The sequence below is a fragment of the Pelodiscus sinensis genome, chromosome 5 (assembly GCF_049634645.1).
Source record: "Pelodiscus sinensis isolate JC-2024 chromosome 5, ASM4963464v1, whole genome shotgun sequence".
Classification (NCBI taxonomy): Eukaryota; Metazoa; Chordata; order Testudines; family Trionychidae; genus Pelodiscus; species Pelodiscus sinensis.
Window position 1 is genome coordinate 130181414 of NC_134715.1, and position 12119 is coordinate 130193532.

At 42.2% G+C, this 12119-nt stretch overlaps 1 protein-coding gene across 3 annotated transcripts in view; it reads left to right on the forward strand.

Moving 5' to 3' along the window:
- Window positions 1-6814, forward strand: part of ATRN (attractin) — a 222481-nt gene extending 215667 nt beyond the window's left edge. For all 3 annotated transcript variants that reach the window (XM_075931018.1, XM_075931019.1, XM_025179538.2), the window contains exon 29: window positions 1051-6814. In XM_075931018.1, the coding sequence (XP_075787133.1) occupies window positions 1051-1175 (125 nt within the window). In that variant the 3' untranslated portion in view covers window positions 1176-6814. The remainder of the gene's footprint in view (window positions 1-1050) is intronic.
- The last annotated feature ends 5305 nt before the right edge of the window (window positions 6815-12119 follow it).

The following is a 12119-nucleotide window of genomic DNA, read 5'->3' on the forward strand; positions in this document are numbered from 1 at the left end:
GAGAATTTCTACTAACTGTGCACATGTTAGGCTTATGGTAATTGACATTGGATGCCTTTCTTGTCACTGCTCTTGTGCCACGTGAAAATGTAGAGCTAGTGAAAATGTAGATCTGTATACTGTGGTGTCTCTTTGTTTCCCCCGTAGAGTGTTTCAGGAAAAGTTAGGGCTATGGTTCATCTGAAAACCGGTCACTGGAAGAAGTACAGAGGGTCACAAGTGGCCGGAAATTTTCAATAGTTACTTTTTAAAAGGCTTCATTAGCACCAGCCCCACAAAAGTTCTCACCTGTCTGACCTTCAAAGGTCATTCCCTGCTCCTGTCTCTCTGATGGGGGCGTGGGACTGTAGGATGCTGTCCTCCCCACTCCTGTGGGACGAAATCAGGTTAGACAGTCTCCCAAAGCACCAAGCTTTTCCCAGCTCCTCAGCTAACGGTTCCTTTATGGAGAGCTGGGATACCAGTAGGCTCTAGAACACCTTTTGGCTCCTGCAAAATCCTTGTCTTTGGCAATGACTAAAATCAGTGGTGTAGTGAGGAGCGGAAGATGCAAATTGCTTCTGAACTCTAGCTGTGCACGAAAGGAGGGGAGTTAAGGATTGGGATTAAATTGAGGCCAGACCCTGAACTTCAAGGCTGTACAGAGAAAGGCTTTGGTTTTCTCTCACCTGTGGTTATTTCAGGAGGGGGGCTGTTTTTCAGACCAGGAAGGTATGGCTGTGGGGTGCTTGTGAAGCATAATCTCCAAATGCTTTGAGGAAATTGCTCGTCTTCTGGGGCATGATTACTTGCTTCAAATAGAAACAGTTTAAATGAAGCAAGCATGGTTTTTATTTTCAGAAGATGATTTTTGGTGGGTGATAGGATGCAGTTGCTTTGATGGGAAACCTACAGGGTACTCAGAAACAAGCTACTCTGTACTGTCAGGTTTAATCTGCAAATCAGAATGCTCCCTTTCCAAAAATAAATACGCACTTTTTGGAGCAGACTTTTATGTAACTGCAATTCAGAGACCTTCATGTCTGTAACCACCTTGATTTACTGTTTCAGGTCTTGCAGTGGCCAGCGCTTTAGTGGACGTTTCACAGCAAATGCCAATTGCCTACAAAGAGAAATCAGGAGCAATACGAAATCGGAAACAACAGCCCCCGGCACAGCCAGGAACCTGTATTTGATGCATGGACATCATAAACTCTCTCTCTAGGATTTTAAACACCAGTAACACATAGGACGAGGAGAAGGAGGATTTTAGAGTTGTGACACAAAAGAGACTAAAAATATATGGAAAACACAACTTCTTTGGACCCAGCCTTTTTTCCTCATGTACTTGATAGTTGGCCTTGTTGACAGTTGCTCCACTTCAGTTTTATTGATACCAGATTGTTAAACTTTTTTTCTCCCAGGTTTTAAAAATATAGATATTTCAGTTCCAGTAACCTCTAATCACTCCCACTGAAGGTCAATGTAAATAAAACAATACTATAAACACGAATGACGCTCAGGTTTGTACCTGGAAAGTGCATTGTAGTACATATATTTATCAAACTGAGCCAAAAAATAAAAGATGCAGCATTTCCAGGTAAGTCTCAGCCCTCGACACATGGAAACAATACTAAACTACAGAACGTCATTGTTTTCATTTCAGATATAATCATTTCAAAGATGTTTCTCTTTATTCCCATGTGTTCTCTTCTAAATACAGTAGTAGGGCTTTTTTGTCATTAATGGTTCAGCTTAATATATAGCATCGAGATAGAAAAGAACGAAGCAAAGATTAAATATTGTACATTGCTTAGGCTGAACTTAATATTTGCAAGGTTGAATGTAGATTTCAAACAAATGAGTGTTTCTGTCATCTGAACCCAGTTGAAATGCATGCACATGAGTGCCTAGCCTGGAACACATCTAGGAAGCGAGGGAATTAGTGCACACAGGTTTTTACATAATTGTATTCCTATGTTCCTGTAAAAAATTAAATAGTCACCCAAGGCAATCTGTGCTGCTTGTAATGCATCATTTGTAGTCAGGGAAGAGAAGGGCATTTTCCCACCCAAGGAACTACTTAACCCAGTGGCAGTGTCTTGAGGGAAAAGTGGAATTGAATTCCTGTATCTTATGTGATATGCCAGCTGGCATAAATGGAAGTCGTGCGCACCTGTGGTCTACTACCTAATTCTTACTTGGTGTTCTCTTTTGAGTCCTCTTCTGCTTTTTTACCTTCTTGTCCAGAAAAAACAAAGGTTTGCACCCTGTCCGTGGTCAGAAGCGTTTCTTTTCAGCAGTGCTCTTCCTCGTAAGTGGGGGAGCGACTTCTCTGGGCCTGCTCGGTCTGCGGATTTTAATTTAAAAAAACATGGTAGCTCTGTTTGGCCTTGCGGTTGAATGTTCAGTCTTGAGTTACTGGCCTATGATTGTACACTCTGAAGTAGCTGCCTTGTGCCTGTGAGGGAGACTTACTGGCGATAGGATACCCTCAGTAATTGTAGAAGAGGGTTCGATGCAACAAGGGATTTATTATATTTACTAACTCTTTTTTTGCAGTTGAACCTCAAAATGATGCTGACAAGGTTTTTTAGACTCAAAATTAGGCCTGCCTTGTAATTGTTAGAATCTGACATGAGGCAGCGCAGATTCTCGGTATCGACAGTGCTTTTAAAGCAAAAGGTAACAGACTTTGTTACCACAGCCCAGGGTAGTGGTGATGTTGATGCTGACCGTAGGTGTTGTGTTATGGTACCAAACAAAGAATAGCTATTAAATAGTAAACTTAGTTTCATTCAGAACAGTGGGGTCATTTCAGTTTTCAGTTGGGGTGCTATTTAGTAATTAAAAAACAGATAGATTGGGAGGGGGATGTAAACTGCAAAGTAAATATTGAATGTTGTTTGATGTTAATGCCCTCAAGCCATGATAAAACTAAAGTAACTGCGTCTTTTTTTTTTTTCTTTTGTGTCTTTGGGCAATCTGTATTAGCTCAGAGCTGCCTGTTTTATGCAAAACCTGGCATTCTTTCTTGGAGGTGTAACATTGGACTAGGAAAACAAACCACTGCACATGTCAGAACAGGGGTGGTGGGAAAGATTGTAATTTGGTGGGTGACACTCTGCAAAAAAGGACTCTAATGAACCTCCTAACAAATACAACACTTCCGAAAAAATTCTTGTTAAAAACACATCTGTTTTGTCAATCCATTTCTAAACCAGCAAGTTCAATGTCCTTGCCACGGGGGGCGAGCAACGATGTTGTGGAGTGAAGGTTTTTAGTCAACTTGAGTATTAGCTGGTGCACAGATTACCTCAGACAGATTCGTCTCCCAAAAGAACTTGCAACTTCCTTTGTTTTATAGGGCTGCCATAGGCTAGACCACAGCAGAGAAATAACACAATCTAAAATCCCTGCCTCCCCCTCCCCACCCCCATATTTCCTTCCCTCACAAATGGTCATTTCAGATGCAGATCTAGTATTCATAGACCCTTGCTCCATTATCCATCACACTGGGAAAACAGCCTGTCTACGATTCAGGAAAACTCTTAACCTTGTGCTGAAGTCTGTACTTACTCAGGACAGCACTTAAGCATGTGCCTAAAGTTACACCTATGCTTATGCATTGCCCTGAAAATAAATGCTTTGCTAAATGGGGACCATTAAGTGACATTATTTTTACTTTAAACAAATGCACATTTTGCTACCTTTTTCAGAGAACTGTCTTTTCAGATCACCGTGTCTCAATTGCTTATAGCAGAAGTGTCGCAAGAACGAGTTGTCAGATATTAAAAATAAGGAAGACAACAACATTTATAAATATTAAGTTTAATTGAGTCAAAACCTGTAAGTAGAGGAGTAAGACTTGAATATAAATGAAACAAAAAGATTGTTTAGGCTTTAGACCCCCTCTGTGTCTTACCTCCATCCGGACAAGAGAAAAGAGAACTCTCGTACATATCACTCAAGTAGTTTCATCCCAGTTCAAAATAAATTGAAGGGGAAGGGAGGGAATAGAGAGACGAAAACAAACTGCAGGTGTTTCATCAATGTACCACCATCAAAAGTGGATGATTGGAGTAGGGCGAGGGAATCATTTTAAAAAAAAAACTGTATTCCAGGAGAGAATCTGTACATAAATGAAAAATAACACACTGATTTTGCACTTGTACATACACTATACAGTAGTGTGCAGACTGTGGGAGGAGTTAGTGTGTATATAAAACAGAAATATCTAATGTATTTTGTATGCTTTTTAGGAGATGTATGAGTTTTGTCTTAACTCCTTCATATGATGATTAGGTAACTTTCCAGAGCTTTAAAAAGTCATCAGATTAAATTCCTGGTATCTGGAAATATAAAGCAGGCAGGCATAACCTGACATTTTAATGTATTTAAATGCATTTCATTTGAAAGGTGTAAGCAACTTTGCTTATACAATACAGCTCTTCCATTTAAAAAAAACCCACTTAGAAACAGGTGATCTTTATGATTAAAACAGTCATTACGGTGAGATTATCAAGTCCAGTCATATGCTGTTCAAGCCTCTATCAATAAATAAATTTGTGCTAATAAGTACATTCAAAATAATTTTCCAAGGTGTTTATAATTTTCCAAGGTGTTTATAACCCTGTGTAAAATTTGGTACACTGTCCACTAGGAACATTTTTATTAATTGAAAAGGTTGGGGGAAAAGTCTGTTGGTGCCACTGAATGCAAAAATAGGCTAATTGAAACTGATTTTTGTTCCCAAACCTACTTTTTTTTCTCCAGAGTTTCATTTGGATTTTTTTAGCATATATGATAGGCTATAGACAGAGGAGGCAGTCATGTTGGTCAGTAATTTGTATACAAAGGAAGATTTCTGGGTGCACCCACTGCCATGTCTTTTAGAGCAGTCAGGTTAAAACCATACTGTACCAAAAATGCCAAAGTACAGATGTCCATGATGGCATAATAACATGTGAATTCTCGGTATGTCATGTACCAAATATGACGATATTGTCTAGTCAAAAATGACAGGCCATAAAATGCATATTGTGCCAGATATATACTTTCTTAAAGTTAGTGTGCATCTTAATATCTTTTGTTCTTGTATGACATTCTCTGTGTGCAAAACCGTACCAAAATATATATTTACTGGGTTTATAGCATGTTCTTCCTCAAATGGCTGTTCATCTAGCCAGTCCTCAATTTAGCTTAAATCAGTCTTTAATGAAATGTGTACCCCTACCACAAGGGACTGAAATAAGACATTAAGGTTTTTGCACAAACCAGTAAAGCCAAATAATTCAAAGATTCTGCTGATTCTCAGCCCTGAAATGACCTGAATGTTAGATTTTTTTTTTCTCTTCAGACTGGGGTGTCACATGGAACTTTTAATCTGTTCTCTTGTCTTGGCCTACCACAATTCTTTAGGTAGTATATCTGTCCATATGCATGCTCCATCACTGAACTGAAAACAGAAACTGACTGTTCATGTCAGGAGTAACTTTTAAACTAAGCCATCTAAGTTTCCATTGTAATCTCTGCCGGGAGGGTTTCATCTTAAATCTTCCTTTAGTAATGCTGGTTTGTTTTACAATGGACTTCTAAAATAAGCCGAGAGATCCGGTTCTGTGAAGAAATGTGCATGTTTCAAATGCAAAGGTGCATCTCCCCCTCCATTTCAGAATGTGTACACACTCGCGTCTGCGGTGGGGTGGAGGCAAAAGAGCGTTAAGATGTGCTTTTACTTTTCTGACATGCTGTAGATAATTTGTCATAACTTACGCTTTCCGTTCTAGTTGCTTGAAATAAGTTTAGCACGTACCAGTAATGCCTACAATAACACACACATTGCTTTTTCTGTTTCTGGATCAGGCTGATTGTTACCCACTTTCCTGTATCTTTCTAAACCAATAAACTACCTTTTGTGTGTCTTCCAGGTTCTAACGTCCCTAAAGACATTTCTCCCTGGTTTATCCACCCAGTTCAAAATACTCACCAGGGAAAAAAAATACCCACAAATCTATTTCTTGTGGAGTATAAAATACATCAGTCCATTTAAAAAAAAAATGAATAAATAAAAATAGGTTTTCTGTTACTGAGAAATTTGTGCACACTAAGGGTGTGTCTAGACTACAAAGTTTTGTCGACAAAAGTGGACTTTTGTCGACAAAACTATACCTGCATCTACACTACCGCTGAGTTCTGTCGACATAACGTCGACAGAACTCAGCAGTTTTGTCGACGCTGGTAAACCTCATTTTACGAGGCATAACGCCTTTTGTCGACAGAGTTCTGTCGACAGAAGGTGTTATTGCATCTAGGTTGTGTCTAGACTACAGGGTTTTGTCGACAAAGCAGCTTGCTTTGTGACAGAACTGAATATAGTCTAGATGCTCTTTGTCGACAGTATCTGTCGACATAACTTCTGTCGACAAAAGCCTGTAGTCTAGACGTACCCTAAATGTTCTTTACATTAAAATCCTTGAACTAATTTTGTCTTAATTTTTTTTGTTTAGTTATTTACAATCCTTATGTGTTCCAACTCAAGCTTAGTTTGTTAATATGTATAATTTAGCATTTATTGCATTCATATGTAAATACTGAGTAAGTATTGTAAACTATTTCATTGCTGGGGATTGTGGGTGTTATACATACACGCATTTAGGACTGCAGTTTTTTGGTATAATTTTTTTGTATTGTAAAATAACAGCTAATTTAAACAGGAACAAGAGAATTATGGGACATCAATGCATTTTAAATACAAATGTGAAGTACATGTACATAAATAAGTAAATAATGCAAAACTTTCTTCTGAAATAAAAAGTAGAAAATCTGGTTAAAATGTCTTCCTGACTTTTTATTTTGCTGCCTGTTTTTTCCCTCTTCAAGCAGACATGGGGGTATTTTTTTGCCATTTAGTCTGTAGAGAGAAATTGGGCCTATAGCCAGAGGAGGGCCGAGTTCTGTTATGTGCACATGGATCAGAGGGTTCACCTGCCCCGTGTAACTAAAAGCACTTTTCTTACTCTGTCTTCTCATTGTGTCTTAAGAATTTCAACAATGGCCCTGCCTATTATTCTTCAGATCAGGGCTACTTAACATGTGGCCTGTGGTTCGCATGCGGCTGCAGCCTGTATGTTTGCAGCCCGTAGTGTAGTTTGAGTTTACACGGGGCTCGATGCACGGCCTGCAGGTGGGAGACAAAACAAAAAAGTAGTCAATATAATGGTCGTCTGTTGATATGCATTTTAGTAGTTAAATTCCTGGACTGTCATTGCTCATTAAAAGTGCTGTCATATAGGTGAAAATCGGGTAAATATTGCATTTTATTAGTATCAGCAGAACTGACTTAAATGGAGCCTGTGTATTGTGTAGTCTTGCCTTAATCTTTGTATTCATGCTGAAAGAAGCTATTTGCATATATATTTTCATGTCTATGCAATCACACTTAAATTGTGGCCCTCGGCATGTGCTGTGAGTATCATTGTGGCTCCCCGGGCTTCCAAAGTTGAGTAACCCTGCTTTAGATCTCGTTGCTTTGGACATGACCATCCTTTTTGTAGACTGCCATGACCCATGCTGGAAGGATGAAAAACCACAATAATCTATGCCCTGATCCACCCAGGCCTGGTAAGACAGAGGAGGAAACTGCAAGGTTTCCTTAGCAGGGTTTTTCAAGCACCAGCCTCGCTCTAGAGGGCTGTGGAATATGGAGGTCAGCTGGATTTCCTGGAAAGGACAACACCCTTCCAGATAGACGACCTCCTTGCCGTTCTGCTGTGGATCCGTCCTCTCCCTAGGAGAGTTGGGTCTCCATCAGGAGTCAGGCTTTTTATCTGCAGGACCCAGACAGAGGCTATATCACTCTGAGCTGTACTGCCTCTTACTTGCATTTCCATCATGGGGGATGATGGCACAGAATAATGTTTGCCCTGGTCCACCTAAAACTGATTCTGAAGTATTAGGAGAACAGAGCAGTGCTGTGCTTTTGTCCCAGAAATGTTGTGGTTTCTGGGTGAAGGGCTTCTACCAATATGCAGATCAACTGGGTTTGATTAATTTCCTTCCTCAGACTCACTGATCTGGAACTTTATTCTTTAGCTTGCCTTCAGCCTCCACTGTGGTTCTGAATGTGGTTCTGGTTACCTACAGTTAACGGATGGCCTTTGCTTTTCATTGTAAGAACAAATAGGTAAACTAAGACGGCACTGGCAGGAATGTGTCTTATTGCGAGTGAGGCCAGACCTATACTCCAGGGGAAAGTTTGATTTAAATAATGTAGTTGGAGTTGCTGTACTTTATGCTGAATTTTGGTGCTGTTCCGGCAGCAGGAAGTCAACAGGAGAAACACATCGACTTCCTTTACTCCTTGCAACAGTGAAGAGGACCACAGTCAAACGGAGTGCCCTCCGTGTTTGACTTAGCAGGTCTTTACTAGACCCACTAAATCAAATGCCAGAAGATCAACCACTGCAACGTCAATCTTCCTGTTTGTATCGACATGGCCTTAGTAACCCTAACTTGTTATTTCTGTAGTAAAGGGATGAAGTAACATCTCAGCTGCTCCATTTCCCAGCCTCATGGCTAGTTTCTCCTGAGTTCTTACAAGCAAATCAATACTTCCTACAGTTCAGAAAAATAATTTGATATCCAGGGAGACTACATTTCTTTAAAGATTCCACAAAACTTTGGAGCCAGCTGACAAATCGTGTGTGTACAAAAGCAGGGAAGCAAGAAAAGGAGACTTTACCATCTCCTAATCCTCTGACAGCCCAGAATGTGGTAGGCTCAGCTGTCTGAAACAGGGATTTCTGCAGAACTGCAATCCGTTGTTCTCCATTTATTTTTATGTCCCTCTTCAACTTCAGATTAAGCACTGCTGAGAGGAAGCAGAGTTGAACCTGACATTTATGAAACATGAAGGTTTCCGGCAGCCACCTAAGATCCATTTGTGCGGGTTCGCTTTGCAATCAAGAAAAACCTGGCAGTACAAAGTTGAACTGAGTGCACAGAGTTGAATAACTGTAGAGCTGAATTGGTACACAGTTCCTAAAATGCCACCTGCTGTGGCCAGAATTAAAGCAAGGGGGGAGGGAGAGCGGAGAACAGGGTATTTAAAGTTAATTCTGCACACCAGCTAAAAGCTGGAAGAGTAAGGAGTATTTCATTCCAGAGCTCTTTTGACTTGTGACATGGGAAAGAAAAAAAAGGAACAAGAATCCAAACATTTCAATGGGCTCATGGTTAGAATCAGCAGTCTGATGCTTTTGCTTGCTGTATATTTTTTGTGAATACAATAGAGGGATCAAATCAAATTCTTAACATTCATCTTTCTTTCCAAGTTGCCATAACATTTGGATATAAGCTTCAGGGGGTAGCCGAGTTAGTCTGTTACAGAAAAAAACAACAAATGGTCTGGTAGCACTTTATAGACTAACAAAACCTGTAGATGGTATCATGAACTCCAGTCATCTGAAGAAGTGGGCTGTGCCCATGAAAGCTCATGATACCATCTCCATGTTTTTTTAGTTTATAAAGTGCTACCGGACCATTTGTTGTTTTTTTGTTTGGATATAAGTTATCTACTGAAGGAACTGAGGCAAATTTTGCTTCTATTAAAAAGTAACCAGTTTAACACACATGTCCCACAAAAAGTCTGAATTGAAGTATTATACATAGAATGCTGGAACTGGAAGGGACCTTGAGAGATCAAGTCCAGTCCTCTGCCTTCACCACAGGACCAAGCGCCATCTAGACCATCCCTGATAGACATCTGTCCAACCTGCTCTTACATATCTCCAGTGATGGGGATTCTACAACCCTCCTAGGCAACTTATTCCAGCGTTTAACCACTCTGACAGGCAGGAAGTTTTTCCTAATGTCCAACCTAAACCTCCCTTGCTACAATTTAAGCCCATTGCTTCTTGTCCTATCCTCAGACATTGAGAATAATTTTTCTCCTCCTCCTTGTAATACGCTTTTAGGTACTTGGAAGCGGCTATCATGCCCCCTGTGTCTTCTAAATGAAACAAATCCAGTTCTTTCACTCTTCCCTCATAGCTCATGTTCTCTAGACCTTTAATCATTTTGGTTGCTCTTCTCTGGACCCTCTCCAATTTCTCCACATCTTTCTTGAAATGTGGTGCCCAGAACTGGACACAATACCCCAACTGATATCCAAGTAGAGCGGAAGAATGACTTCTCACATCTTTCTCACAATACTCCTGTTAATGCCTCCCAGAACCATGTTTGCCACACCATTGACTCATATTTAGCTTAGGGTCCACTAAGTCCCCTAAACCCCTTTCTGCAGTACTCCTTCGTGTTCTTCCTTTGTATTCCTCTGTACCCAAATATGTGGCTCTTCCATTAGTCACCTCCCTGACCAGCAGTAAAATATTTTTTCAGCACAGCTGTGGTACAAGCATTTGAGTTTCCTCATTAAAGAGAGGAGGAGAGAAAATCCATGTGTAGAAATGTGAGGTTGAAGAAAAGAGAGATCCTTTACTGTTTCAATAACATTGATGTGGAAAAGGTTTTCATTCTTCACTTGTATTTTTGAGGTGCTGAAATAAGGGACTAGGATGGCTTAGGAGATATTTCCAGAGCCCAAGTTTAGAGGGGAGACGAGGGTTCCTGGAGCAGGACGTAGACAGGACCACATGAGGAAAAGCCTTATTTACCCACCCTTAGATTTCATGCCTTGGGCAATTTCATAAAAACACTTTTGTGCTCAAGATCTCAGACTTCAGCCAGAACTTGCCCTTTTCTCCTCCACTCCATGGCCTCTTGCACGCACGAGACTCCATTTGCCGGGCTCCATTGCCTGCATCAGCCTGTCTATTTACCAGCATGGATGGTGGAGTAACAATTCCGCCCAAGGTTCTGGTCTCTCTGATCAGGTGGACAAACCAGAGAAAGTTTGATTGGGGACTCCTTCCTCGCACGGCTCTCGTCAATGTCTGGTGGCAGGAGAATTCTCTCTCTCTCTCATATATTTTTGAGAGTTTGTGCATCTGTCCATCTGTCCGTCCATTTGTTCAAGAACGTCTCCTACACAGTAAGAACTAAGCCCACCAAATTGTCTAGGCAGCTTCCTCTTCTCCTAACTTACAGCAAGGTCAGGGGGTTGGGCTGTGGCAGGACGATGGGATGTGCCTGGAATTCGATTGTTTTCTGTAGCACGGGGGCTGAGAGGAGGGACAGTTGTGCTCTGCCATGGCCATAAGGGGCAGTGAGCGGGGGGGGGACAGTGACAGACCACAGCGGGGCAGCTGCACAAAGAAGAGGATGACCGGCTGTGATCTGAGCTGACTGTCTTGCTGGCCACCAGCCCAGATAAGTAGCCTGCCTTCCCTGAGGTTCTGCCCCCTGGCCCTAAGCTGCAGTCCTGGACTGGTGGGGAGGGGAGAGGAAAGCCCTCAGGCCAGGCAGCACAGCCTGCATCCCCAGAGGAGCCACAACTGTCCCCTGCCTCCCAGCATGGCCAGAGCTGCCCAATGCAGCCTTCTGGACTGGGGCCAGGGAGTGCCAGCAGGACCAGCCTGTGTAGCACTCCTACCTTGGGCCAGCCCTGGGGAGAAGCTAGTGCGTGGGGGTTGCAGCCCCCTGCCCCATGTTGGCCCCAGGGAGAAGTCCGTGAGCAATGTGCATGGCCCCAGGGATAAACTGGCGGGAGGAGAGGAGGGGTACCACCCCCAGCTGGCTCGGGGAGAAACCAGCAGCCACCTCCTCCTCCGAGTTCCCTCCATGTGTCAGTCTGGGGAGAGCGTGTATAGTGAGGGCCCCTATGGGCACAAGAGGAAACAGGGGTGAGTCCTGCAGGGGGGGTGTCTGCAGCAACAGGGCAGTGCCTGTGTAACCCCCACACTTGGTGGGGGTGTATCACTGTCCCAGGCTGTGGCACTTAGTCCACTTACAGCGAGAGCTAAGAACAAGGGAGCTCTGCAGCCTGAGCTGAGGGCCAGCTGGCTTTCTAGCTCGAGTTGTCGATCAGGGAAGCCCCGGGAGCCACAGTGATGCTCACAGCAGGTGCCGGGGCTGCAGCTTAAGTGTGGTTGCAGATACATGCAAATAGCTGCAAATAGCTTTTCACGCTGACGGGCATGAGTGCAAAGATTAAGGCAAGACGAAACAACACGTAGGCC